This window comes from Cervus canadensis, chromosome 1 (genome assembly GCF_019320065.1).
Source record: "Cervus canadensis isolate Bull #8, Minnesota chromosome 1, ASM1932006v1, whole genome shotgun sequence".
Lineage (NCBI taxonomy): Eukaryota > Metazoa > Chordata > Mammalia > Artiodactyla > Cervidae > Cervus > Cervus canadensis.
The window spans coordinates 5,962,376-5,988,702 of record NC_057386.1 but is presented as its reverse complement, the minus strand read 5'-3'; the positions used below and the strand labels follow the sequence as shown (position 1 = coordinate 5,988,702).

Below are 26,327 nucleotides of genomic sequence, written 5' to 3'. Positions count from 1 at the left end.
CCTCACTGGCCAAGGGAGGGGGCAGTGCCAGTACTCAGGATAACTAGGAGGACCGGCTGAGCTGACGTGGCGGTGTGCCCAGGCTGGAGCTGACCACAGAACCTGCACTGGAGGCCGGCTCTGTGCCTCCCACGGCCGGGGATCTAACCTGAGTTCAGAGATGGCTGTTGGAGATCTGGACCTGGGCGGACCACGTGTCATCCAAGAAGTGGGATTTGGGGTTGGAATGGAGCCTTGACAAATGGTTATGAGCTGCAGGGCGGGGGAAGGAGAGGGGAGATGATTCCAGATCGAAGGGGAGGGCAGTAATGTGAGCCAGGGAGAGGCAGTTGTCATGGAAGAAAGGCATTTTGGGGGGGTCCCTGCTGGGGGCCAGTGAGAGAGGAGTTTACAGAAGTCATCTGGGGATCTGAGAGGCAATGCAGGCTCCTGGCCAGCTTCTGGGGATTCTGTGAAAGGATAGGGAAAAGCAAACATCCTCCCTCAGGCTCCCTGACTTCTCCATAAATGTTTCATCACTATCTGGCCGGTGCAACAGAATTCCCCTTGAGATGGCGCTTTGCCCAACGGCACCAACCAATGGCAAGCCCATAGTGACTGTTGCCATTAGCTGCCCCCTGGACTCCCGCTGCCAGTTTCTCTGAGCCGAGGAATCCCTCAAAGTGATGGGGGCTGGGTGCAGGAGCGTATGAAAGCCCCCACTGACCCGGCTTTGTGTGGTCAGGGGCAACTCAGACACAAAGCATCCGGAAGAAGTGGACCGGCTCCACCCTGGGGCGCTGGCTGGCTGGGGCTGCGATCGCAGATGCCCTCCTCACCCCTCCCCCCGCTCTGGGACGCTGAGGCTCCCTGCACGCAGGGAGGTGAGGGGGAGTGGGTGGAGAGAAGTAGAAAAGTCGTGAGGAAAACTGCAGCCTTCCTTCCTGTATCATTGCAATGACTTATCACAGGCTTCTCACCCACCCTCACGCAGAAAGCCTGCTTGCTGCCAATCGCCAGCGGGCAGCTCCGCTCACTGGAAAAACAGGCAGCACCCATGGGCGGGCCCGTCTCAGTCACCCTGGGAAGCCAGCAATAGAGCATGTAATTAGAAGTAAGTACAAGGGTCCAATTTTAAAAAACTGCAGCGTCTTCCAGATTTCCACTCACAGCAGACCTGGCAGCTTTTAATTTTTGTTGTTAAATGACCCAGTGACTTTAATCACCATCCAGTTTCTTTATTTGGGTGTGCTGCGTCCTTATTGTGGCAGGTGGGATCTTCAGTTGCAGCATGTGGGATCTAGTTCCCTGACCTGGGATCGAACACGGGCCCCCTGCATTGGGAGCTCGGACTCCTAACCACTGGACCACCAGTGAAGCCCCAGCAACTGAAGCTCTCTGCTGAGAGCAGCCCCTAGCCCTGGACATCCCCAAGGCCAGTGAACAGTCCATTGCAATATTGTCCCGCCAGCCTCTTTATCCATTTTCATCGTGATAAAGTACACAAAAAATCTACTACCTTAACCATTTTTAACTGCTCAGTTCAGTGGTGCTGAGAACCTTCATACTGTTAGACAACCATCACCACCATCTATCTCCAGAGCTCTTTTCATTTTGCAAATCTGAAACTCTATTCCTGTTAAACAGTAAGGCCCCACTCCCTGCTCCCCGAATTCCTAACAAGCACAATTCTACTTTCTGTCTCTATGATTCCGACTACTTTAAGTACCTTGTAGAAGTGGAATCATGGGGCTTCCCAGGCAGTGCTAGTGGTAAAGAACCCACCTGCCAACGCAGGAGACGTAAGAGATGCTGGTTCAATCCCTGAGTTGGGAAGATCCCCTGGAGGAGGGCATGGTAGCCCACTCCAGTAGTCTTGCCTGGAGGATCCCATGGACAGAGGAGCCTGACGGGCTGCAGCCCATGAGGTCACAGAGAGAAAGATGAGACTGAAGTGATGAGCGGCAGCAGAAGTGGAATCAGTTTTTTTTGTTGGTAACTTATTTCATTTGGCAGAGTGTTTTCTAGGTTCATTCATGTTGCAGGTGTCAGGCCCTCCTCCCTTTTTAAGACCGTAATATTCCATTGTGGACGAGCACATTTTACTTACCCATTCATGTATTAATGGACACTACGGTTGCTTCCACTTTTTCCTATTGTAACTAACGGTACTATAAACATGGGGGTACAAATATTGAGACCATTCTTCCAACTCTTTTGGGAAGTGGAATTGCTGGATCATTCGGCAATTCTATTTACTTAATAGAATTTATTTTTAATTTTTTTGAAGAAACTCCATCTGAAGCAGCCGTACCATCCCTCATCCCCACAATGGCGTGCTAGGGTCCATTCCGTCAGCTACTCCAGAAGAATCAGCGTGAACGACAGCCTCAGGTGGGGAGCTGGAGTCGGCCTGCCAAGCCCTCCCAGGCTGGCTCGGACACACGAGATGCTGCAAGGACTGAAGGGCTCCGTGAGTCGCGGGAGCCCGGGCACAGACAGGAAACCCGTGGGGGTGGAGAGTTTCGGAAGAGGAGGCAGCAAGGACCTGCCGCCAAGCTAGGAGAGGTGGCCCGCCCTGTGACCCCAGCCCAAGCCCGTATCATTGCCGAGGTGCCCACCTGGGTGCCCACCTGGGTCGTGGGTTACGCTCCTGACTCTGACACGTGCTCCAACTAAGTCCTTTCTCTTTACACCTCTGGCATTTTTTTATTTACAAAATGACTTGGGACAGTGCCTCGCACTTTGGAGGTTACTCAATAAATGCCACTTGTTATCAGCAACCCTAGAAGCAATCACCTCCAAGAGGAGCTTTGGAGACTCGGGCAGAAAGGAGGCCTGATTTTGATCCTGAAGAGCAGCAAGGTGAGGCCCTGTCTCTATTTTTCTGTTGTTTTTCAACAGCCCTGTCTTTAAATCCTCAACACCGAAACCCACTCTGAACCCCTCCTCGAGTATAATCCAGCCAGTAGGTGCTATCAGCTACCTTCATCATTCCCAAAGCGGAGGAAGTTGGACACAGCATGCATTTTAGTACCAGTGGTTTATTTCTTCCCCAGGTGAGGGCGCACCTGTATTAAGCAGAGGCGTGCCCACCTGGCTCCTCCAGGAACCACGCAGGGGATTCTAGTTTAGTTTACATGCATTAAAAACAACTCTAGTGGCCAACGAGGAACGTTAAGAAGCACCACCTCGACGTTGCAGAGTCCTGTCTGCACACGACACGGCCTCATGAGGGTGGGGTCATGGTACACGTATGTACAGGGGAACGGGGGAGAGAGTCCCGGCGGCCCGGTGGTCCTGTGGTTGGGGAGGCTTGGCTGGAGCCTGAGAACCACTCTGCTGTTCAGTTTTGGCCAGAAGCGGTGCCCCGGTTCACAGCCACGCTACCCTACGCCCCTGCTTCGGTGTGGGAGGCTGTGGGCCTCCCGGGCCGTGCACTCTGGCTGGGCAGGAGGTTGGAAGCACCAAAGACCCTAACGCTGGCTCCTCAGCGGAGAGGGTGGTGGGTCATTACTTCCTCCTGGTCCCCAGGCTCCTCCTCACCCAGCAGGTACCGGTCAGGGGCGGGGACAGGATGGAGGGAGAGGTAGGGAAGATGCCCGTCTGTACATCAGGACATCCATTTTGCTAAAAGCTTTAGGACCAACTTGGAGACAGAAGCAGGGAGAGTTTATGTGGCCGTGTAGCTGGTCTCCGGGACCAGACTCTATTCACGTTCAGACTTCCCTCCTAGAGACTTTATTCTCTCAAGATGCGTCCGTCCAGGTGGGATGAACACACATCCCCACCAACCAGCATCTGGGGACAGGGTGTCTCACTGACCTCTCTTTTGGTTGACAAATTAGGTGGGAAGGATCAGCCCCACATCTGCTGTAAAAACTGGCTTGTGGGGTGAGTTTCAATTCTTTGGACAATCAAGAACCTTTAGAACACTGGCAAGAAAGAGTCGCTTTTTCAAAGTGTCTGTGAATACCTGAGACCACCCCTACTGCCATGAGCAAACTCACAGCAGAGATTCTGGAATGGAGGTGAGGTGACCAAAGGTTGCAGAGAAGAGAGGTCCATCACGGCCACCTGGAGGGCCACCAGGCTCAAGGCCCTGGAGCTCCTGGCCTCATAGGCAGAACCTGCCAAGACCTTCCCTCCGTGGCCTAGGGAGAGTCTACCTGGCCCCGGGAGGCTGAGCTGGACAGTGTCTGGTCTCATCAGGGATGTCACCTTAAAAAGCATCTCCTGATCAGCCCGTCTGCCTTTACCTGTGGGTAGATGGTACCCATCTGAGCAGCCAGGAGGAGAGCTGACCCCGAGAATGGTTACCTGGGTTTCCGGCTGTGCCTGCAGGAGGCAGAGTCCTGGCAAGGGGACCCTGCAGCCCGACCCAGCCCCTCGTCACTGCCCTTCCCCACCTGGCGAGGCGGGGAGTCAGGGGCGAACTGAACCAGGCTCCTAGCTTAGGGACGGCCAAGCACCTGGGGGCGTTTCCGGTGTGGAGAGGGAGTCAGCGGAGGGAGAGGGATGGGCCAGCTCACGGGGCTTCTGTCTGCCCGGGAATGTCAGCCAACCCCAGGCTGACTCTCCCTGAATCTTCAGTCGCTCCCTGGCACCAGCCGGAGCCTTCTGATCCTGCAGTCTCTATATGCCTTTGGTTTCTGTTAAAGAAACACACTTGCATTTGCCTTAGTTAAAAACCAAAACGGAGCAAGGAGGCAGGAACTCCGGAAAGCGTGTTAGGCTGGAAACTCGTTCCCGTAGTGCCGCAGATGTTCGTCCGCCACGGACAGGTAGGTGGCCCGCATGCTGGGCGAGTACTGTGGGAGAGAGGGGAGGGGGCGGTCAGGACGGGCTCACACGTCGCCCGTCACACCGGACACCGTGCTCGCAGAAGCGCCAGCGCTTCTGGGGGTGCTGGGCCTGCCACGGCAGCTGGGCACCGAGTCTCAATGTCAAGGCCTCGTGGGGGTTGTTGGAGGACAGTGGGGGTGGCCTGGGCAGGCTTCGTGTCTGCTGATGCTTCCAACCCTGGGGCCATCAGGACATCTGCTTCCCAAACTCAAGCTGCACACCCGACCAGCCTCCCTAATGCACCCGGGCGCTAAGGAGCCCGCTGAGCGAGCAGGCTGACGGCACAGGCCCACTGACTCCGAGAGCCAGGTTCAAATCCCAGCCATGCACCTTACTCATCCTATGACCTTGGAGGAGGTTCTCCAATTGCTCCAGCCTCAGTCTCCCCATCTGCACAATGGACCTAAGAGGACTCAGCTCTTACATTGAAAGGATGGACTAATATAAAGCAGAAAGGTCCCTAACCCAGGGCTTCTCAAACCTGGCTGTGCATTAGAGACACTGCAGGGTGGGGCTGGGGAGGGTTCTGAAAACATCCTGATACCCAGGCCGTACCCACCAGTATTTTTTTATGAGATAAAATACATATAAAATTAAGCCTTTTGGGACTTCCCTGGGGGTCCAGTGGTTAAGAATCCACCAGCCAATAGAGGGAACAGGGGTTTGATCCCTGGTCTGGGAAGATCCCACATGCCACAGAGCAACTAAGCCTGTGTGCCCTAGCGACGGTGCTCCACAGTAAGAGAAGCCCCTGCAATGAGAGGCCCACACACCACAACGAAGAGGAGTCTGCACGCAGCACTGCAGACCCAGCGTGGCCATAAATGAATAAATAAATAAATAAATAAGCTATTTCAAAGCGCCGCCTCTAATATTTTTATAAGTTCTTCCCAGTGCAGCCAAGTCAGAGAAACACAAAGTTTGAGTGTCTGCAGCAGATGTTAGCCAGCTATTGCTCAGAAGTTAAGGATGTGGCTTCTTACATTATCGCATCTCCCGTCAAATATATGACCTCAGAGTCTGCACATCCCACAAGCTCCAGGTGCTGTTGGTCTTCTGACTAAGGAGCAATGATCCACAGGACCCTGACTGTCCTCTGGCCCCAGGGGTTCAGGTCTGAACCACTCACACCAGAGCCGGACAAAGGCTTCCAGCTGGGCGAGGGGTGGGGGCCTGAGACTCCTTAACCCCTTAAAATTAACTGGGTCTCAATTTTGCCCTTCCAGGGACACCTAGAGGCACGTATAGTTGTTCTTCAGTTGTTAAGTCGTGTCCCACTCGTTTTGACCCCGTGGATTGCAGCACGCCAGGTTCCCTAGTCTTCACCATCTCCTGGACTTTGCTCAGATTCATGTCCATTGAGCTGGTGATGCTATCTAATCATCTCATCCTCTGCCTCTTCTTCTTTTGCCTTCAGTCTTTCCTGGGGGAAGGTTTATTCTGCCCTTGAGCCTTGCAAATAAAGTCAGTTTTCTGATTATCTCTGCTGAAGGCAGGGAGAGTGTCCTGGATCTTTCAAAACAGAAGGCAATCCGAAATTCATTTACTGTTGGCATTCCAGGGCCTTGAGTAATTCATGTGTCACAGCATCGGATTTCTCCTAATTATGTTGTACTGAGATTAATATGAAAATCAACCTGCATTCCTGGGGCCACAGCAGCTGGCGGGAGGAAGCAAGAACCCGAGAGGCTTCTTCTGGTTTACAGAGAAGCCAGCTTGGGATTTCAAAGGTGCCAACTCTGGAAGTAGGCCTGGACGGGCCGCTGCTGCTGCCTGTGGCCCCCAGGAGCGAGAGCAAGGCCCGGGTCAAGGGCGGTCTGTAAAGGGCAGCAGGGAGGCGCTCTGGGCAAAACAGCAGCAAGGCGGGGCTGGGCAAGGAGAGCCGGACGGTCGGCTCAAGCAGGACGCTGCGGACACCTGGGGTCGATCGTCCTGCGTGTGGGGGGCTGGCCTGTGCCCAGCAGCGCCCCGGCCTCCACCCGCTAGAGGCTGGGAGCAGCCAGCACCCCCCGCCAGGCGTGACGACCAAAGATGCCTTTAAGTGTAAAGTGAAAAGGTCAGCTGCTCAGTCGTGTCCGAATCTTTGGGACCCCATAGACTGTAGCCAACCAGGCTCCTCTGTCCGTGGGGTTATCCAGGCAAGAATACTGGAGTGGGTTGCCATTTCTTTCTCCAGGGGATCTTCCCCACCCAGGGATCGAACCTGGGTCTCTGACGTCTCCTGCCTTGGCAGGAGGGATCTTTGCCACCTGAGGCATGGGGGAAGCCCAAAGATGCCTTGAGACAAACTCAAGTGTCCCTGGGGGAGACCCAGTGCTCCACGGTAAGGTGGAAGGGTCACCTTCTCAGACCCCGAAGAACAGTTCCCCCCTCCCAGGGCCCATTGCACCATACGGTACTTATTACAGCAGCTTTCTGAGTCACCCCCCTGTGGATTACCCCGTTTCCTGAAGACGGGCTGGGTACCCGGCTCTCTTTCCCGGGTCCAGCACTGTGCTTTTCACGAGGAACACTCATTGGACGCCCTGAGCTGGTTCTCAAAGCCAAGTCTATGTCCTGGGTCTCGTGTCCTTGGGGCGCCAGGGCTCCAGGTTCACCATCTGAATGGCTTCTTCCAAACTACTGGGATGGGGCGGTGAAACACCTCGCCCAGCCCAGTGAAGGCGACGGCGCCTTCCCCGACAGACACCTGGCTCAAGGATGCAGACGTCCAACCTCATCTCAGACCCCCTTCTTTCTTACAAATGCCAGGCTGATTTTTGTTTGCTTTCTCTTTCTTTTTCGGCTGCACCACGCGGCATCAGGATCTTAATTCCCTCACCAGGGATCGAACCTGCACCCTCTGCAATGGGAGCTCAGAGTCTTAATCCCCGGACCTCCAGGGACGTCCTGGCCGTCTGGTTTAATGCTTATCCAATAACAAAACTGTTTCATTCTTTTCTATTTCTGTGGGAGGGATTCACTGGGTCCCCGGGAGGTTTTCTCTTTAACTGCACCCCCCTCCCCAGCAGGGTTTGTGCGTTTGCCTGGGGAGCCCAGCTTACCGTGGGCGGAGGGGACCCTCTTCCGATGAGCGGCACGTTCTCATAGCGTGGGTTCCCGCCGAACAGCGCGGCTTGGTTCCTGCGGGGTCGAGAGGGGTGAGGAGCGCTCAGGGCGGGGACACAGGTGTGTGCCCGGACTTCTGCAGGAGGGTCCCGGGGGTGTGCATACGGGACATGGACATGGACCACAGACAGAGGGGAGGGAGGAGCAGGGAGCGGGTGATGGGCCAGGGGAAACGCAGCTTCTCGGGCCTTCGACCTGCCCTGCAGGCTGGAGGCAAAGGGCCTGACACCTGCAGCGGCTCTTCCTCCAGCAGGAGATGCTCTGGGTGGGGGGCCCACACTCAGGCATCCCAACTGCAGCCAGGGGCCCAGCTGGCCTCGGACGCCTTCCTCCCCCGCCCTGGCCCCCTGGACCCAAGCATGCCCTCGCCCGCAGATCCAGCTCCCCGAAGGCCAGGACAAGCAACACTGCCCCAGCCCGGAGTGTTGGGGGATGCCCCGCCATACATGTACTCTGAGACGGGGGCGTTGGAGATGGTCTGGGTGGGGTGCAGGCTGCCCTGGCTGCCCAGGCCGCTGCTGTAGCTACAGAAGCTGCGAAGCTGCCCCCGAGGTGGGTTGTGGGCGGCGATGCGCCGGGCCTGGGGGTTGAAGGGGTCGTCGTCGTCGATGTCGTCATAGTCCCTGTCCCTAGGATGACACGCAGGATGCGGCCGTGACGGGTGAGGGGGTGACACCAGGCAGTGGGGTCCCGGCCCACTTTCCAATCTTTCCTCCCAGGTCGGCACCCCCCTGGCCGCAGGTGTCTCCTTGAGGTTCTCTGAAAATGTGGTCTTCAGCCCTGCCTGACACATATTACTCTGCTCCGTTCCCAACTGCACACCCACCTCCTCCAGGCAGGCCACCCTGCTGACCACCTGCACATCGACCCTCCCTCCCCTGCTTCCTTTTCTGATTACTCTCGAGATACTGAAATGCTATCTCGTCTCTGCCTCCTCCATGAGACTACAGGTGCCCTGGTAACAGTGCTACAATCTGTTCCTTCTGGTATTCTGGGGGCACCCCTCCCTGCAGCAGCATCACCCCACAAAGTCCTGCAGAGGAAGCGGGGACAAGCTAAGGAGGCCAGGCTGTGGCACGATGCCCTCATCATCCTTGGCCCTGCTCTGGCCCCCTCCAACCTCCTTCTGGGGTCCTGTCTGGACTTTCAGGGACGCTGCAGCAGAAATCCAGCCAGCCTGTTGGGGCTGAATGCCGGCCCCCGACTGCCCCTCTGCATCCCAGATTATCAGTTCTCAGCTCTGCCAGAGAGCAGAGCCTCCCACCTCCTCCCCCAGGAAGCCCACCTCCTGGCACAGTGCTTCCACGCCCCCGGCCCCAGGCAGGTCATGATGGAAAAGGCCAGCGCGGCCAGGAGGGAGAAGAGGCCGAGGTACAGCAGGCCCTCGAGGCCGTCGTAGCAGATGCCGGCGAGGGCATCCAGGTAGTCCTGGAGGAGGAAGAGGGACACGCAGCTGCAGGGGGAGAGGGACACTGCCGGGGGTCCCAGCGGGTCTCTGGAAGCCCCTCTCCCCCAGCCTCCCCTCCCCAATCCCAGGCACAGTGTTCACCCACGAAGGGTCCACGTTCGGGACCCCGACACGACGGGGCGCTTCTTGGATTCTCTCTCCACGCATTTACTGAAAATACCGACTGTGTGTGTGCTGGACTCGGAACAGGACAGATGCCGAGCTTGCGGGTGGGGGAGCCAGAGGGCAGAGGGCATTTAATCTGAGGCCAGGACAGCAGGGAAGCGGAGCGAGCCTGCAGCCTCTGAGGCAAAGGGGCCAGGCTTGGCGTGTTCAGGAGGGAGGGAGGTCAGCTGAGGACACGCGAGACGGCGCCAGTTCATGCTGGACCTCGTGGGGCAGGCGAGGAGGAGCCTGAATGTAACGCAAGGTGATGGGAAGACACGGGTGGGTTTGGGGACGGAAGGCTGTGATCCAATTCGGTTTTTAGAAGGCTGCTCTGGCTGCCGTGGATGAAAGGTAAGCGGGTGGGAGAAAGTGGGGACTAGTTAGGGGGCTACAGCTGTCACCCGGGGGAGCAGGGTGGTGCCTGGACCAAAGTGGGGGCCGTGGGGGGGACAGAAGAGGATGGGGCAGGGTAGATCCGAGGGTACAGTGGCGAGCACTCGCTGAGGGATGGAGTGTGGAGGCTGGGGAGGAAGGAAGGGTACCAGGGCCATCCCGTTCTCAGCTCTCAAGTCAGGCTGCCGGGGTTGGAAACCCAAGGCCTTGACTCGATAGCTCTGGAATCTTCGTTAAGCTGCTTTATAGATAAAAAGATATATACATCTGTCTATCTATCCATCCATCTATAGTCACAGACAGATTGCTATCTATAACATTTTTCGTGAAGTATGTATTTCACTGTTTAACAGTGAGGACTAAACGATATATCAGATACACAGCGCACAGAACAAGGTGGAACACAGGGACTCAGTAAATCGCAGCCGTGATCATTATCATGACTATTCGCTCGAAATCCACGTGGGATGTGAAAGCTTGTCAACATACACCGGCTTCCTGCTTTGGAGGAGAGGAGGGGCTCATATGCACCCAGCGTGTTCCCTGCATGGATGTCTAACATTGCAGATTCCTAGAGACGACCCTGGCAATGAGAGCCGGGTGTCCACTTGCAACTCAGGAACTGGATGGGTTGACCAGATGGCTGTGGGGTCTGGGCACTGGGAACAGCCTTCCTCATATAGCTCAGGGTGCCCCGAAACAGATCCAGCTCTCCGTACCCCAACCCCCTGGGACCTTTCTCTGCATCTCCCCGTCTCAGCTACTGGAGAGAATCTAGAAGCCAGGCACTCTTCCACCCTGCTCCCCGAGTCAGGCAATCACTCTCCCAGCCTCTGCTGGCTTCTCCCTGGGACGATGTGGCCTGCTGGGGTGCCCCCTCCCCCCCGCCTGCCCCCCAGGGCCACCCCGCACCTTGTGCAGCCCCCGGCAGTCCAACAAGGCGGTCAGCTGGTGGAGGCTGGACTCGGACGAGTTCAGCAGGAGCTGGATTCCAAGCAGATCTTTCTGAAGCAGGAAGAGGCGGACATGCGGACAGACCAAGAAGGCAGAGTGAACGAGGCGGGGAGGGCTTGTGGATAAAACCGCAGACGGCAGCTTCGGGAGAGAGGCCTTTAAGGCCACAGGAAGGGGCTAGACTGCACAGGGAGGGGACGCGCTTTCCTTCCCCAGCCGGGGCCGAGGGCAGGGCCGGCCGCCTCACCTCTGCTGCCGGGAAGCGGGGCGCGGCGAACTGCAGCAGTCCCGCTACCTGGATCTGCATGGCGGTCAGCGAGCGCTGGAAGACGGTCAGGGCCTGCGCCGGGAGAGACAGCAGCCCCGCGTGAGGTTTACTCCCAGGAGCCCCCACCTGCCTGCGTCCCCTTCGGGGCCCCCTGATCGTCTGCAGCTGCAGTTACATCCCTGATTGGGGACGGCCCTTCCTGCTGGCAGGAGGTCTTCCCCTCAGCCCTCAGCCCTCCCGAGGGCCGGGCCGCTCCGTCCACCTGCTTCCTGCTACTCCAAGTGTCCTGCTGGGACAGCCTTGTCCGGGAGCTTGTGAGAAATGTAGAATCTGGGGCCCGCCCCAGCCTTAAGCACAACCTCTGCATGGACACCAGCATCCAGGGTGATGGATGGCCATGCAAGCTGACCAAGAGCCCCCTTGCAGGGGACCCCAAAGAAGCAAACAGCCAGGCACCTCCATCTTACGGTCAGTGCTGCGGCTGACCACTGGGGGGCGCTGGGGGCGGGGTGAGGGCTGGACTGGGCGGGGCATACCTGCTGGAAGGGGCTGCTAGCGCTCTGACTGCAGTACAGGTAGTATCGGGTCACCTCTGCAGAAGGGCAAAGATACTGGGGTCAGGCAGGAGTGACGCGGCGCTCATCACACGGCGCTCACAGCACACGCGGCCCGGCGCTCATCACACGGCGCTCACAGCACACGCGGCCCGGCGCTCATCACAGGGCGCTCATCACACGGCGCTCACAGCACACGCGACCCGGCGCTCATCCATGCTCTGTGGCCAGGCCCGTCCTTGAGCTCCCGAAGGAGGCAGCTTCTAAGACCCGGCCCGTGGGTTCAGCTGGACCTGAAGGACTCTGGGTGATGGGGCGGCTCTGCGCAATTACGGGGCTGAAAGGTAAGCAGGGCACAGTCTGGGGTCTCCCTGGTGGCTCAGACGGCAGAGAATCTGCCTGCAATGTGGGAAACCCGTCGGTCGGGAAGATGCCCCAGAGAAGGGAAGGGCTACCCACTCCAGTATTCCTGCCTGGAGAATCCCATGGACAGCGGAGTCTGGAGGGCTACAGGCCGCGGGGTCCCAAGGAGTCGGACATGACTGAGAGACTGACGCTTTCAGTTTTTCTTGGGGGCGCAGTCTGGCTGACCGCGGGCCTGGACCGAGCATCCCAGATGGCCCTGACAACAGCAGCCGAGATCCTTACCGGGGTGGACTTGGCCCTCTGTGACGTTCAGGATGAAGGTGTCCGGAGCCACGCAGAAGTCGCTGGTGCCCTGAGCCGGGGAGAAATGGGAGGGGTGGAGGAAAGTCACACACTCCCAGGAGCTCAGGCACGGGGACTCCGCGGCTCAGAGCTGGCTGGGCAAGAACCGTCAGCGGCCAGCTTCCCTGGGCTGGGTCCTGGCTTTGCCCCTGCCTGACTCTCTTAACTTTAGAGACAAGGGCTTAGCCTGGGTCTCAGCGTCTTCATCAATCACACAGGAGAGAGAGATGCTCTTCTCCTAATGAATCAATCCACGCAGCATACTCAGAAGAGTGACGGGCAGACAGATAGCAGGCACTCTGTGCTGCTACCTTTGATTTCTGAATGCCTCTCCTGGGAGGGACCCGGGTGAGGCAAGGGGATGCTACAGGAAGCATTTTGGAGAGTTATCTGCACCACGGCCTTGTTCTCCTGTCTCTATTTTATTCCTTGTCTTGCTGTTACCAAGTCAGCCCCCGACTCTGGGGGAGGGGTGTCCATCTATGAAGCCTGCCCCAGTGACCCTCCTAGAAAGGGAATAAATGTGCAGGAAGCCAATGGGCCAGTGGGAAAGGCTGAAGGCAAAAGAAGAAGAGGGCGACAGAGGGTGGGACGGTTGGCTGGCATCACTGACTCAATGGACGTGAACTTGGGCAAACTCTGGGAGATGGTGAGGGACAGGGAGGCCTGGCGTGCTGCAGGCAGTCCATGGGGCCGCAAAGAGTCGGACACGACTGAGCGACTGAACAACAAACCGATGGACACTGACCACACGCCTTCTGGGGTCCACCCACCCATCTCGCCCCCATCAACAAGCCTTCGAGGGAAGTGCCGCTCTTCTGCCCATCCTACACAGGAGGAAATGAGGCCTGGGGAACTTCAGGAACGTTCCCGGGATCCCCCGCTGGGGAGCAGAGCAGCCAGGTGACCCTCTCCTCCATCCTCTCCCAGAGGCCACATCTCCCTGCTCCTTCTCCTTGGGCGCTGTCTCTCCTCTCTGCCCTTTACCCCTGCCTCCCACTCCGGACTGTGCAGCGGGGTGGTTAGGCAGGCAGGGCTCAGTTCTCCGGCTCCCATCTGCCTTCTCATCATGTTCTTTTTAAAAAAAATATTCATTTGACTGAGCAGGGTCTCAGGTGCGGCTTGCGGCATCTTTAGTTGGGGCTCGGGAACTCTAAGTTGCGGTGTGTGGGTTCTAGTTCCCTGACCAGGGATCGAACCCAGGTCCCCTGCGCTGGGAGCTCGGAGTCTCAGCCACTGGACCACCAGGGAAGTCCTCCGGCATGTTCTTGGGGGGCAGTGGTCCTTCCTGGAGACCCTTTCTGGGGGGACAGGGGAGGGAGGGGGTGAGGCCACAGTGTTGGCGCTCTGCCCCACAGCTCTCAAGCACAAAAACAAGAGCAGCCCCAGAAAAACAGGCTGGGCGGGCAGGGGCAGTGGCCGCACAAAAGCTCCCCACAACAGCCTCGGAGGGCCTGGCTCCTTCTGCCCCACTTCCTATTAAAATGCAGCAGGAGCTGCAGCCCCATCAAAGGCCCATTCACTGCCTCACCCTCGCCCTCTCTCACACAAGGGCCTGATTAATCGAATTAGGGAGATGGCCTTTCTCTGCAGCTCCCTGGCCGCCCGGGGGGCCCTCGGCTGGGAGCTGGAGTTGCCTCTGGTCGCCGTGAACACAGAAGCCTGGTGAGAGGAAGGAGACCCTGCTGGGAAGGAGCCGTCTCCCGAAGGGGCGCCCTCGGTGGCCAGCTGGAGGCGCCCGGGGGAGGGCCCGCCGTGCGCAAGCTTCCCTGTGCCCACTCCTGTCCCCAGAGAAGCGGCTCTCTGCCAGGCAGCTGTGCGTGTGGCCTCGGCCAGCAGCCACCCTCCCTGGACGCCGTTCAGCCCGCCTCGCTCCAGATGACGTCAGGACGCGTTTGACCGTGACCTGGGCTCTCCCGGTGGCTCAGACAGTAAAGAATCTGCCCGCCACGCGGGAGACCTGGGTTCGACCCCTGGTTGGGAAGAGCCCCTGGAGAAGGGAATGGCAACCAACTCCAGTATTCTGGCCTGGAGAATCCCATGGACAGAGGAGCCTGGCGGGCTACCGTCCACGGGGCTGCAAAAAGTCGACACGACTGAGCGACTTTCACTCGGGCCCTCCTACTCTGCTCTTTCCTGTATCTGGGGGGGGCCCGGCCCTGGGGACGTGGCCTCCTGCCTGCCCGGGGCTCCCCCTGTGGTCCAAAGTGGACTCTGTGTGATGTGGGGAGGTGGGACAAAGCAGCAGAGGCCCACCTCCTCCCCCTCCGGACAAGCTCTGCCCAGAGCTACTCAGACAAGCACCAGGGTCCAGGCGTTCTGGGGGCGTCGTGGAGGCCCACCGGCCAAGGCCAGGGTCACCAGCCGGCCCCATCACTGGGCCAGGCGCGCGTTTGGGTAGGGGGTTCCTGTGTGAGACCCCACCTTTTTTTCCTCCCGGAAAAGGGCAGAATGGATGCAGGTCACAGGTTTGCTCTGTGGCCCTTAAGTCAGCTAAGGGGTTCTCTGAAATCCCCGTAAATCTGCCCCTCTGACACAAACACTCACACACACAGACACGCAGCCTGTGCCACCACTGTGTCGATTCACCTGGGGTTGTGATGACCTGCCCACGTTTGGGAGCTGAAACGTAAGAGCAAACGTCCCTCTCTTTGGGTTCCTGCAGCTCCAGGCACCCACGCCCCCGAGAGCCATGCAGCCTAACGTGGAATGAATGAATGAATGAATGAACGCCACGCACACAGCTCCCCTGGAGCGTCTGGTCTAAAGAGCAAGCGTTGCCTGCCCAGGGAGCGTCCCCCCCCACACTCCTGACACTGTGTGTATGTCTGTTGTTGTTGTTTTTTAATATTTCCAGGCACCACAACTGGAATCACACACCACTGTGATTCTGACAGTGTGTGTGAGTCCAAGGGCAACGGGCGGGAGGCAATCGAAAGGCCACCTTCCACCCTGATGCTGGGGAGGAAGTCCCGGGAGTGCGCGCTGAAGCCCGAGGGCGCTTCCAGCCCTGCCCAGCCCCACCACCTGGGCTCAGCTCTTCACACCCAGAGAAGGCCCCTGGTCCCCCGCACCTGGCCGCATAGGCCATGGCAGGTGGGAAAAGGATCAGGCTTCAGGCCTCTTATCTTGGCTCTGCCCCCAAATGCCTCGTGACCCCGGGGCAAACCTCTTCCTTTCCCGGGGCCTGTGTCCCCATCAAAAGGGATGAGCCAAGCCCCTTTAGTTCCCAGACTCTCGGATTCTTGGTTAGGGACTGAGACCAGAAGCTGGCCCTGCTCTGGGGACGCTGGGCGGCACACACTGACGCACCACCAGACCGAAGACCCCCTGAGCGGACCACCCGGCACCCCCATGGCCCCCAACTCACCACGGCCACGGCAGCGTCAGCAGCCAGGGACGTCCAGCTGAGGAGCAGGGCCAGCACCCCGCAGCAGAGCATCCTAGAGGAGAGGCAGCCGCTGGTGGGGTCCCGGCAGCTGGGGGCCCCATGGTGGCTGCCCGCCCCCCAGCCTCCGGGGCCCTTCCTCTCGGCTACGACCTTGTCCCCCCTGGTCCTCCAGACTCCCTCGGTGGCCCCGAGGGCAGCCCCAGCCTGAGTCCTGGACTGCTGGCAGAGGGATACGGACCGATGCCCGGGGCACAGGTCCCCGAGGGAAGAGACAGCAGCAGAGGCGCGAGGCAAGCGGCTCTAACGACTCAGCCGCTGGACAGTCAGGCCCAGGAGGCAGGGGTGGGGAGGGGGGAAGCCCCCCCCTGGCTTGGTGTCCTGCCCCCGCCCCCTGCCTCCCCCCGGGGCAGGTGCTGAGGAGGGCGAGGGAGGCAGCGTCAGGCTGCCCCTGCCGCCCACGTGCCCCGGCCCCCCGGGCCCCCATCCCTCTGGATGGCGGCACCGTCATCCCCACGCTTGGCCGGCTCTTCCCCCAGACCCAGAGGCAGGCTACTCACGAGGCCAGGAGGCACCTGGAGCGCTTGGCCAGACCCAGGCAGGCGAGGAGGCAGAGGACCAGGTCCAGGATGAAGAGGAGGAGGTAGGACAGCCACCTGGGCGGAGGGGGAGGGGCGGTCAGGGAAGAACTGCCACCCGGGGCCCCGGGCCTGCTGGACTGTTCGTGGGACAAACTGCCCACAGCTGGCGGCTAAGCTGATGAGACCAGGGCCAGCCCTGCCCCGGAGAGCAAGAACCAGTGTGCTCGGCGGACAGCCCTTGGGGCTCCGGGGGCTGCACCCCGGCCTGTGCCTGGACAAAGGAGTCACCCTCCCTCCCCCGGCTGAGTGTCTGAACCAGGACTGTCTCCTAGAACTTTCTGCAGCGACGGACACGGACCACCTACGCACTGACCACTCCCTGCTGCTACCTACGTGTGGCTGAGAACGTGAAATGCGGCTGATACAACTGAGGAAATGAACTTCTCCTTTCTTTTACTTTCTCTCTTTAGAACTGTAGTTACTATATAATATTATGTAAGTTACAGGTGTGTAATAAATGACTCACAATTTTTAAAGGTTATACTCCATCTATAGTTACTATAAAATATTGGCTATACTCATGTTGTATAATATATATCTCTTATCTTGTTTCGTTTTTAAATTTATTTTTACTTTATATTGGAGTATAGCTGATTTCTAATAATGTGATAGTCTCTGGTGTACAGCCCACCCTTTCAGTTACTGTTTTTTTTTGGCTGTGGGCCCTGCGGGATCTTCCTCAACCAGGGATTGATCCCGCACCCCCTGCAACAAAAGTGCAGAGTCCGAACCACTGGACCACCAGGGAAGTCCCTCACAGCCTTCGTTCCAACAGCCACACGTGACCAGTGGCCACGCCATGGACATAGCAGGTCTAAACCATCTCTTGGCAGCCTCCTGGGAGTCATGTATTTGGACCCTGGTTCCCGTTGCTTCTAGAAGGCACACACAGTGTCAGACCAGGCGAGGTCTGACGGAGCTATGCCACGGATCATAGCTGTGATGGATCATAGCCACGGACCTAAGAAAGCTCCTAAGAGGCCTGCATCTTTAACGATGGTGCAGTGCCACGAAGAGCAGCTCCCGTTCCTCACAACGGGAGAAAGTCCAAGCCCAGTAAGGAATACCCAGTGCAGCCAAAAATTAAATAGAACCTTGGGACCATCGAGCGCTGGAATCCCATTCTACAGATTGGAAAACCAAGGCCAGGGGGAAAAGAGGCTGGCCCAGGAATTCCAGACGCTCCGAGCCTTCCTGCAACAGACAGGGCCAGCTGCCTGGAGCCCCTCAAAATCCTGGTTTCCCATTTCACACCCAATGGTTTCTTGTTACCCTTCTCTCCCCTACTCGGCACATTGGCAGGAAATCGAGGTAGGACCGAGTCGAAGCTCCACGATCATGCAGCTCTAAGATTATGTTTCAGCCTGCTCTCTCTGCATCCCCGCCTCCTCGCCTTATAAAAGTTTCCTGGAAACAGCTCTGAGAGGCGGATGCGCTTCCCCAAAGGAGCTGGCTGATGACCTGGGGATGAGCATCTGACCAAGGACTCGGCTCTCCCAGGAGCCACGCCCCCGGGGCCCCAGCTCCTCCCACATCCGGCGTGGACGCGCTGGCTCCTTAACGCCCTTCGGAAGCCTCTGGAGAGCAGTCTCTGGGCTTTTAATTGCCTCTAATACGTAGCCGGGCCTTGTGTAAAAGTACTAAGAAGAACTTTCTCAGCTGGGTGGCTGGGCTCCAGCACCATCCGGAAAGCAAAGGTGGGGAGGCTGGTCCCAAGGAGACCCGGCCCCTGGGGCTGGGGAGCTCATGAAGAATAAAATGAGGCTTTTGTGCCAGGGCAGGGAACAAAGGGCAGATGAGGGGAAGGGGCAGAACGTCAGCAGCGTTCCAGAGCCACAGGTGTCCACCTTGAAGCAGACTTGGACAAGGGGAGGAATTTGGGGATGGGGTTCCAGGAGACCCTCTCCATCACCCTCACTGAAATAGATGCGTGCAGTTGTCGCCACCCTTACCCCCAGTTTTTATAAAATCATCTTAAAAAATAAGCCCCTTTGATGTTTACATTCTGATTTATTTCACCAAAGTCATTCTCAAAATGCCCACATTAAGCCCTTCGGTATACATGGCTTCCCAGGTGCCTCAGTGATGAAGAACCTACCTACCAATGCAGGAGATGCAAGAGCCTACGTGAGCCCCTTCTGGATGACATGCTTGTCTTTCTGAGCTTGGTCCAGACTCATCGGGTATAGTCCCTACCCAAACCTGGAATCAGACACTTTCCCAAGGGAGCCTGGTTCCTTTCAGAGCTCTGGTGGCTCAGTGGTAAAGAATCTGCCTGCCAAGCGGGAGACCCGGCTTCGATCTCTGGGCCGGGAAGGTTCCCTGGAGAAGGAAATGGCACCCCACTCCAGGATTCTTGCCTGAGAAAAATTCCATGGAGAGGGGAGCCTGGCGGGCTACAGGCCATGGGGTGGCGACGAGCCAGACACGACGGCACACACGCAATGTAGTGCTCAGACACGGTCCCAGGCGAGGGCCACTCGGAGAGCGGCAGGGTCGAAGTGGACACCGCTTCCCGTGACAAAAAAGGTTTCAGAGGCTGAGACAGTGACTGTCCCCCATGTCACGGGACTAATCAGATGCCAGTTTTGGGTCACAGGTCACAGCTAGTCCCTAGAGTTGGCAGTTTCCTTTTGGTTACTTGGGACATGTGGGCAAAAAAAAAAAAAGACAAGAAAAATCTGGGTGACGTGTCTGGGAGGGCAGGGGCTGGATGGGCAGGCAGGGGAGGAACGCAGAGCACTGTCCAGAACTGGGGGCCTCCCGAGCTTCCTCTGCTGTCCTCGGGGCCTGTCCATCTCTTACCCCAGGGAATGGAGAGGCCTGGATGGGGAGGTCCAGAGGCCACCAGGAGCATCTTCTTGAGGTCAGTATTAGCTCAGCCTGGAGTGTGGCTTTCTCATAAAGCGGAAATGAATCCAGAGTAAATTGTGCAACGTTGTGGTGGAGACTGTGACCTTTGCCGGTGGCTTGAAGCAGAGGCAAGAAACTCGGGAGGGCAAGGGGCATCCAGAGGATAGATGCTTGCTCCCAGGGCTCCTGCATCCCCCGCGCCCCCTCTGAGCCAGGCGCTCTGCCCTGAGTGTACTGGGACATGTAAGCCGTGAGTGCACGTCACCCTTCTGCTGGGAGCCCCCCAAATCTGGACCGCCGCCTCCTTTCTTGGTTGTTCCCGGAGTGACCTTCACCTGACCCTCACCAGACCCTCCACGTGAACTGAGGGCAGCCGATCCCCGGTCAGCTGGCCTGTGCCCACCGCCGTCACCTAGGATGGGGTTTGGGTGATGGGGAGGCAGGGGAGACATAAACGAAACCCCAGAGGTCCAAGGACGCAGGAGTGAGTCTGCATACCTGATTATGGCAAAGGTGGGGTGGTGCCCTGCAGCCCTCATCACTCCGGTTTTGGGCATCTCTGAGGCTGGGGGGCATCTCTGAGCTTGCTAAGCAGTTGCCACCAGGGGAAGCTCTGTGCTGCCAAAGGGGCTGCCATCTCCCCAACCCCTTGCTCCTCTGGGGCTGGGTCTGCAGGTGCAAGGAGCCCTGGCCCCTCAATCCGAGAAGGAGAGGAACGCGTAAACCGCCTGCACTTCACTCAGCCCTGAGGATGCTGGTCTCAGAAGAGCCCCCTGCTGTGTGCTGGGTGGGCGGCCAGGTGCAGCCTGAGATCTTGGCTCGTCACTGCCCCTCCTGGGGGCTCAGTGCCTGCGTGTACAAGCTGCTTGCACTCGCTGCCTCCACTTGGCCCCCACGAGCTCTCGTGCCCTCTGATTTCAGACAATGGCTTAGTGAGACCTTCTGGTGGCACTTCCCTGCTGGAGCCCAAGATGTTGGCTCTGCTGAAGGAAGCTAGGGTGGCCCCCTCCCCCTGACCAAGAACTTGGCTCTCCCGGGAGCCCTCACCTGTAGTACTCCACGTAGCTGGTCTGGTTGGCCAGTTCGGTCAGCTCCTCAGTGACCTCTGTCCACGCGGGCACCCCTGCCATCTGGACAATGATGCTGCCCGCCGTCTGATGCAAGAACTTCAGCGTCTGGAGGTAATCGCCCCGGGCGGCGAAGATCTCACCCAGCCGGGCGAGGTGCTGTTCCAGGTCCACCTGCATCTTCTGGGTGGTTCCTGACACCTGCGGAGGGGGAGGGGCTTATGAGTCTGACCTTGGCAGGGGAGGAAGCCGGAGGGGGTACACCGTCTGATTCAAACTGGAGGGCAAGAACTTGGCCTTGAGGGAGTGCTCCACGGGCGCCTCCAGCCCTGAAGTCATGAGGCTGTGGTCTGGGTGGAGAATGGATGGCAGAGCCTCCCCCTACCTACCCAGCCTGAGGGTCCCTCTATCCGGGGGACAGGCCCCATCTAGTCCTAACCAGGACCCGGCCTCCAAGACCCAGTGCCTTCCTAGGAAGACAGAGCCAGATGGGGAAACAAACAAGAGAAGCCATTTTTCTTCCTTCCTTGAAGATTCTCTCCCAAGTTTAAACACTTTGGACGGTGAGTTCTTGTTGAGGGTGAGGAATAAAACGTTTAAACCAAAGAATCCCTCCGCTGCTACCTGACCTTTGGTTCCCACAATAGGCTTTCTCAGCATCTCACAAGAGAAAGGCTTTGTTGCGGAGCGAGCGGCGGCTCACAGCGTCCTGAACCCGAGTCCAGAACAATGGGACTTTGAAATGATACAGGCAGATCCGATGCTGCCCGGACACGCACGTGACGGGAGGAGGAAACCGGTGCCTTCTCTGTGCTCACCACCCTCCTGGGCCCCCACGTCTGCCCCGCGTGGAGTTGAGCAGACCTTGAAGGAAGCATCTCTCCGCTCACAAGTAGAGAGGAGGTCAACGGCGGTGACTGTCCTGGGCTTGCAAACAAGGACCGTAAGGATTGGAAAGATGCTTCTCAACAGCCCAGATGTAGGGTCCTGGCAGGGCCCTGAGACCCAGCCCAAGAATTCCAAGCACCGTCCCCCCAGTCCTGCTCTGAGCCTGGGTGCCGGCAAGAGGGGAGGAAGGGCTTGGTTGCTCTGAAACGGTCACGTTTCACCAACAGACACAACTGGCTGGAATCGGGGAGCGTGTGCTAATCGTTCAGGCAGGCTTCAGCTCCCCAGGTCTGCAGGGAAGAGAAAAATGACCCAGAGCGGGAATTCCCTGGAGGTCCCGTGGTCGGCGCTCTGCACTTTCACTGCCGAGGGCATGGGCTTAATCCCTGGTTGGGGAACTAAGATCCTGCAAGCTTTGCGGTGTGGCCAAAAACAAACAAACAAAACAAAAACCAAACACAAAGACCCAGAAGAATGTTTAGAAACTTCCCAGGGTGAGAGCTCCACGGAGAGATGATTAGACCCCACTCCTGGCAGCAAATGCTATTTCTGCGAGTTAGAGGGGCTTGATAGCAACTCCACAGCCTTTCACATCTGTGCTGTGCTGTGAGTTCCTGGCTCCACAGAAGAGAATGGCCCCCTTTGTTGCATTTGATTTTTTCCAGCGTCAGCGGCTTGTTCCCTTTTCTGGCTTGTTCCTGGTTCTTACAAGCTGGTTAACGACGAAGAGATACCAAAGTGCAGAGACGCTGGGCACACACGCTGGTAAATTCAACAACTAACCCTCACCCGGACAAACGCTCCTCTTCAATTTAGTAAGGTCACCGGACAAGCGCTTTGCAGCCACTGATCCAAAGGCAGTGTTCATAAACGTCAACGCTGGCAGCAGAACCCGCTCTGTGTGATGTTTCCGTATTCCTGTATGAAACCTAACTCACTTTAGACCACAAGGATGTTAAAAATGCTCTGCAAACTTCTCCTATAAGATCACTTCTTTCCCCTTCCGTAGCTCTAAAATGTTTCACTTCTCTATTTCTTAAATTCCTCCTTGGAAAAAAATTTAAAAAAGCAGCGCATACACACACACAAGCCAGCAAACATCTGCCAGGCCTTCTTTTCCTCCTGATGTCTTCCCATAGGAAACCAAACAAAACAGAAAAAAATTAAAATTACAGCGCTGACCCACTTATACCTGCCCCTTCCCCATTCGGCCCCCAGCCCTTAGAGGCTCCGCACAGAGCTCCCCAAAGGGAGACAGGGAGGGGGGGGACACTCAGAGATGGAATAGGCTCTCCCATGGGGAAGAGAAACTCTTCGGATCAAGAGGGCTGGCTCAGCTCCCCAAGTTGGGGCGAAGTCAGGGGCAAGCTAGCAGGTGGAGGAAGCTGTTACCCCGGAGGATGGAGCAGGCATTCTCCAGCTGCGGCCCCTGGACCAGCGGCCTCGCATCATCAGCTGGGAACAAATTCTCAACGCAGATTCTCAGCGGAGAGTCTGGGGACGGGGGAGGGGCCGCCATCTGCGTCTGTCAAGCCCCCCAGGGGATTCTGATGCAAGCTCAAGTTTGAAAATCTCTGACCGGGAGGAAGCTCCTTCTCAGAGAGGGAGGGAATGGGGTTTTCTAGACAGGCAGGAGGTGAAGGGGTGGAGCCTAGGCAGGCTGGGGACAGGCCCCGCATCCCAGAGCCTGGAGGGGAAGGGCTGAGACCAGACCCCTGGGTTCTAGTACTGAGTTCTGAAAGGTACCAACTCCCCACCTTGGGGCAGCCACACCAGTTCTTTCACCCAAAGGCATGCCCACAGGCCGGCTGCCAGCTCACACCCGAGCCAGCCGAGCTCCCAGAGGTGTAGAGTCCCAGGCCGTGGTTTCAAGCCGAGACTCCAACGGGCTTCCCTGATGGCTCAGTCTCAGTGGTAAAGAAGTGCTATGCAGGATACACGGGAGATGAGGGTTCGATCCCTGGGTCAGGAAGAGCCCCCGGAGGAGGGCATGGCAACCCACTCCAGGGTTCTTGCCTGGAGAATCCCATGGACAGAGGAGCCTGGTGGGCTGCAGTCCGGGGGGTCACAGAGTCGGGCATGGCTGAAGCGACCGAGCACCAATGGGTTAGAGGCGCCCTGAGTGAGGTCCAGGTGGGGTCACTGGATCCAGGGAAAGGATCCACCCACGGCACTCCCAAGTGACCCTTTCTGACCCCCCAAATCAGCTGCCTCAGCACCCTGCTGCCAACCGTGGCTCAGGGCTCCCCCAGGCCGGGAGGGCGCACACCTGGGCCTCCTGGTCCAGGAGGGGAGCCTGGGAGGGCCCACCTTGCTCTGGCCCAGGTCTGAGTTCCCCGCCCCCGCCCCCAATCAAAGCTTCCACTCTTCCGTGGTAATAACAGTAATATGTATTACTATAGTAATTATAATAATGGCACCATTAGCATAGCTCCCCCACCATTTGGAGAGTTCTTTGTAGATTACCAGGCACTTTCACAGGCACCATCTCATTGGCCATCACTCATCTGATATTTGGCCTTCACCCCGCAGATCTGGGGGCCCTCTAAGATCTGCTGCCTCCTGGGAGCCCTTGTGACTAGGGGTCCTGGGAGCCCACCCCAAGGTCAAAACCAGCCCTGGAGGCCCAGCACAGGGCCTGCCTCTCCAGGCAGTGGCCCTGGCCCTGGGGCACTCTCAGCATGGGGCGAGGGGCCCAGCCTGGGGGTCCCAGTCCCAGCTCATCTCTGGACGATAAAGACATGAAGAATTTGTTTTCCCATCAGGATGGCTGGCGGACTTTCTTCCTCGGTCCCTGGGGGAGCCACAGGTCATTCTGATAATGGTCACAGGTCAGCCAGTGAAGGGCATGGCTCCCGGGCTTCCCCAGAGATTCTCCTTTGGAGAGTGAGTTCTTCCCCCAGGGGGTCTGGGGCTGGAGGGTGGGGCCCCTTCCACATCAGAGCAGAAGTGAGGGTAGGGGTCCCCAGGGAGTGAGCCCCGCCCCAGGCCAGGGCGTGCCCAGGGCCCCCTGTGCTGGTCCCCCAGCTTCTCCACCCGCCGCCGCACACTTGCCCCATCACAGCTGCCCCAGCCAGGGTCCGGACAGCTAGCTCCTGCTCCCCAGGGATGGGCCCCAGCAGGCACAAAGGGTGGACGGATGAACTCAGCAGGAGAGCGGGGCCCCTCGTCTGGCCTGTGACCCTTGGCTTCCCAGAAGGACTTTATCTGAGGCCAGAGCCAGGGCGGCCAGCACCCGGCCACCCCACCCGAAGACCAGCACAGCTGTCTCTTTAAGGGAGCTGGTCCCCGGAGAGCTGGGGGATTAAGGCCTTAGAGGAGCTTAAGGGAGGGGGGGTGTGATGGGGTCGAGTCCTCCTCCAGAATCCTCTTCCAGCAGCACCGGGATGAAGTCCACACGCTCCGGTCGGGGCCGGATTGAGTGGCTGAGGCCGCCGGACACAATCGGCCGTTGGTTGAGGTCACCCCTCTGCTGGGGACCTGGCCCAGGGTGGACGCCCAGCAGCTGGCGTTTCTGAAAACTGCCCTGGAGCCTGGCTCCCGGGACACTGGGGCTGCTGGGAAATCAGCTGGAAAGACCTGGCGCGTGAACGTGAGGAGCAGGTGGGGGCAAGGGCTCTGTTTTCGAAGACCCTGCCTCCCCGCCCTCGAGGCTCAGCAAGTGGACCACTGCCGTGGGCTAAAAATCCCGCCTCTCCTCCGCATGTCCTTCACCCTGAGCCCCCAGCTGGAGCCACGGTGCCTGGAAAGCAGGGCCCGAAGCACACCGTGCTGGCTTCAGGGCTCTCCACTTGATTCTGAAGTTTTCCCCTGACATCTCCTAGACCCGACCCACGCCACTCTGTACTCAGCGCTGAGAGTGAACACAGAAAACACTGGGAGGGGCTTCCCTGGTGGCTCAGTGGGAAAGGAGCCGCCTGCCGACGCAGGGGACGCGGGTTTGATCCCTGGGTCGGGAAGATCCCACGTGCTGCAGAGCAACTGAGCCGGAGTGTCACAACTACTGCGCTGGCCCTCCAGGGCCCGGGAGCTGCAGCTACGGAAGCCCGTGGGCCCTGGAGTCTGTGCTCTGCAACAAGAGAAGACAGCGCAAGAGAGCAACCCACTCACTGCAGCTGGAAGAAAGCCCTGCAGCAACAAAGACCCAGTGCAGCCAAAAACAAATAAACCAGTAAAAAACCTGTGTGTGTCGGTGGAGGCGGGGGGTGGCAGTGGTGGGGCCTGATCTTCCACATTCAAGAACCTCTTGGGCACAGTGCTCCTAAAGGTGGGTAGGATTCGATCGCACGGCCGTCCTGCCCTCCCCCACCCCAGGCCCCATCCACCTTTCTCCTTGGGTCTATACTCCCACCCCTGCCTGGGGAGCAGACATGGCCTGTCTGCTCCTTGCGGGACCAACCCCCTTGGAGCCGAGCGGGCCGGGATCTGACCGGGGCATCTGTGGGGACCAGGTTGACCTCGTGGCCTGCGCCTGGCTGCCCGGGACCTTACCAGCACATCAATCCCGGAGAAGGTGTGGTTGGCGTTGTCCAGGGCGTAGAGCAGCTGGTACACCCCGTCGTTGGCCTCGCTGTTTCCATAGAAACCCGCGCCCACCGCAGCGCTGTGGGCAAGACCCCAAAGTTAGAGGTGACACCCGGAGGAGACGGTTTTTTTCAGCATGCTATTTTTGAGTGCCGTTTTAACTGCAGGATGAACTTGAATGGAGAGTATATGAAAGTCCCCGTGGTCTAGCCCCTCACTCACACAGACTCTCCCACCATCCACAGCCCCCACCAGAGTGGAACGACTGTTACAACTGATGAACCTATGAGGACATACCATTATCACCCAAAGTCCACAGTTTACGGTAGGGTCACTCTTGAAGTAGAAGGACATGTGTCGGCCATTGTAGTATCACACGCACTTCCACGGCCCTTAAGATCCTTTGTGCTCTACCTTGCCACCCCTCCCCGCTCCGCAAACCCTGGCAACCATTCATGTGTTCACTGTTTCCATAGTTTTGCCTTTTCCAAACGTCATATGATTGGAATCATACAGTACGTAGCCTTTTCATGTGCATTTAA

The 26,327-nt window shown here is 58.1% G+C and overlaps 1 protein-coding gene across 1 annotated transcript in view; it reads right to left on the bottom strand.

Annotated features, from left to right (window-relative positions):
* Window positions 1-3,003: 3,003 nt before the first annotated feature.
* TTYH2 (tweety family member 2) overlaps window positions 3,004-26,327 on the bottom strand; it is a 35,147-nt gene continuing 11,823 nt past the window's right edge. Inside the window, exons 3-14 of the mRNA XM_043455153.1 lie at window positions 25,753-25,864; window positions 20,354-20,574; window positions 16,373-16,468; window positions 15,795-15,867; window positions 12,365-12,434; window positions 11,699-11,754; window positions 11,142-11,234; window positions 10,853-10,945; window positions 9,218-9,360; window positions 8,379-8,561; window positions 7,869-7,947; window positions 3,004-4,790 (exon numbers count right to left, since the gene is read on the bottom strand). Coding sequence (XP_043311088.1) covers window positions 4,710-4,790; window positions 7,869-7,947; window positions 8,379-8,561; window positions 9,218-9,360; window positions 10,853-10,945; window positions 11,142-11,234; window positions 11,699-11,754; window positions 12,365-12,434; window positions 15,795-15,867; window positions 16,373-16,468; window positions 20,354-20,574; window positions 25,753-25,864 — 1,300 coding nt within the window. The 3' untranslated portion in view covers window positions 3,004-4,709. The remainder of the gene's footprint in view (window positions 4,791-7,868; window positions 7,948-8,378; window positions 8,562-9,217; window positions 9,361-10,852; window positions 10,946-11,141; window positions 11,235-11,698; window positions 11,755-12,364; window positions 12,435-15,794; window positions 15,868-16,372; window positions 16,469-20,353; window positions 20,575-25,752; window positions 25,865-26,327) is intronic.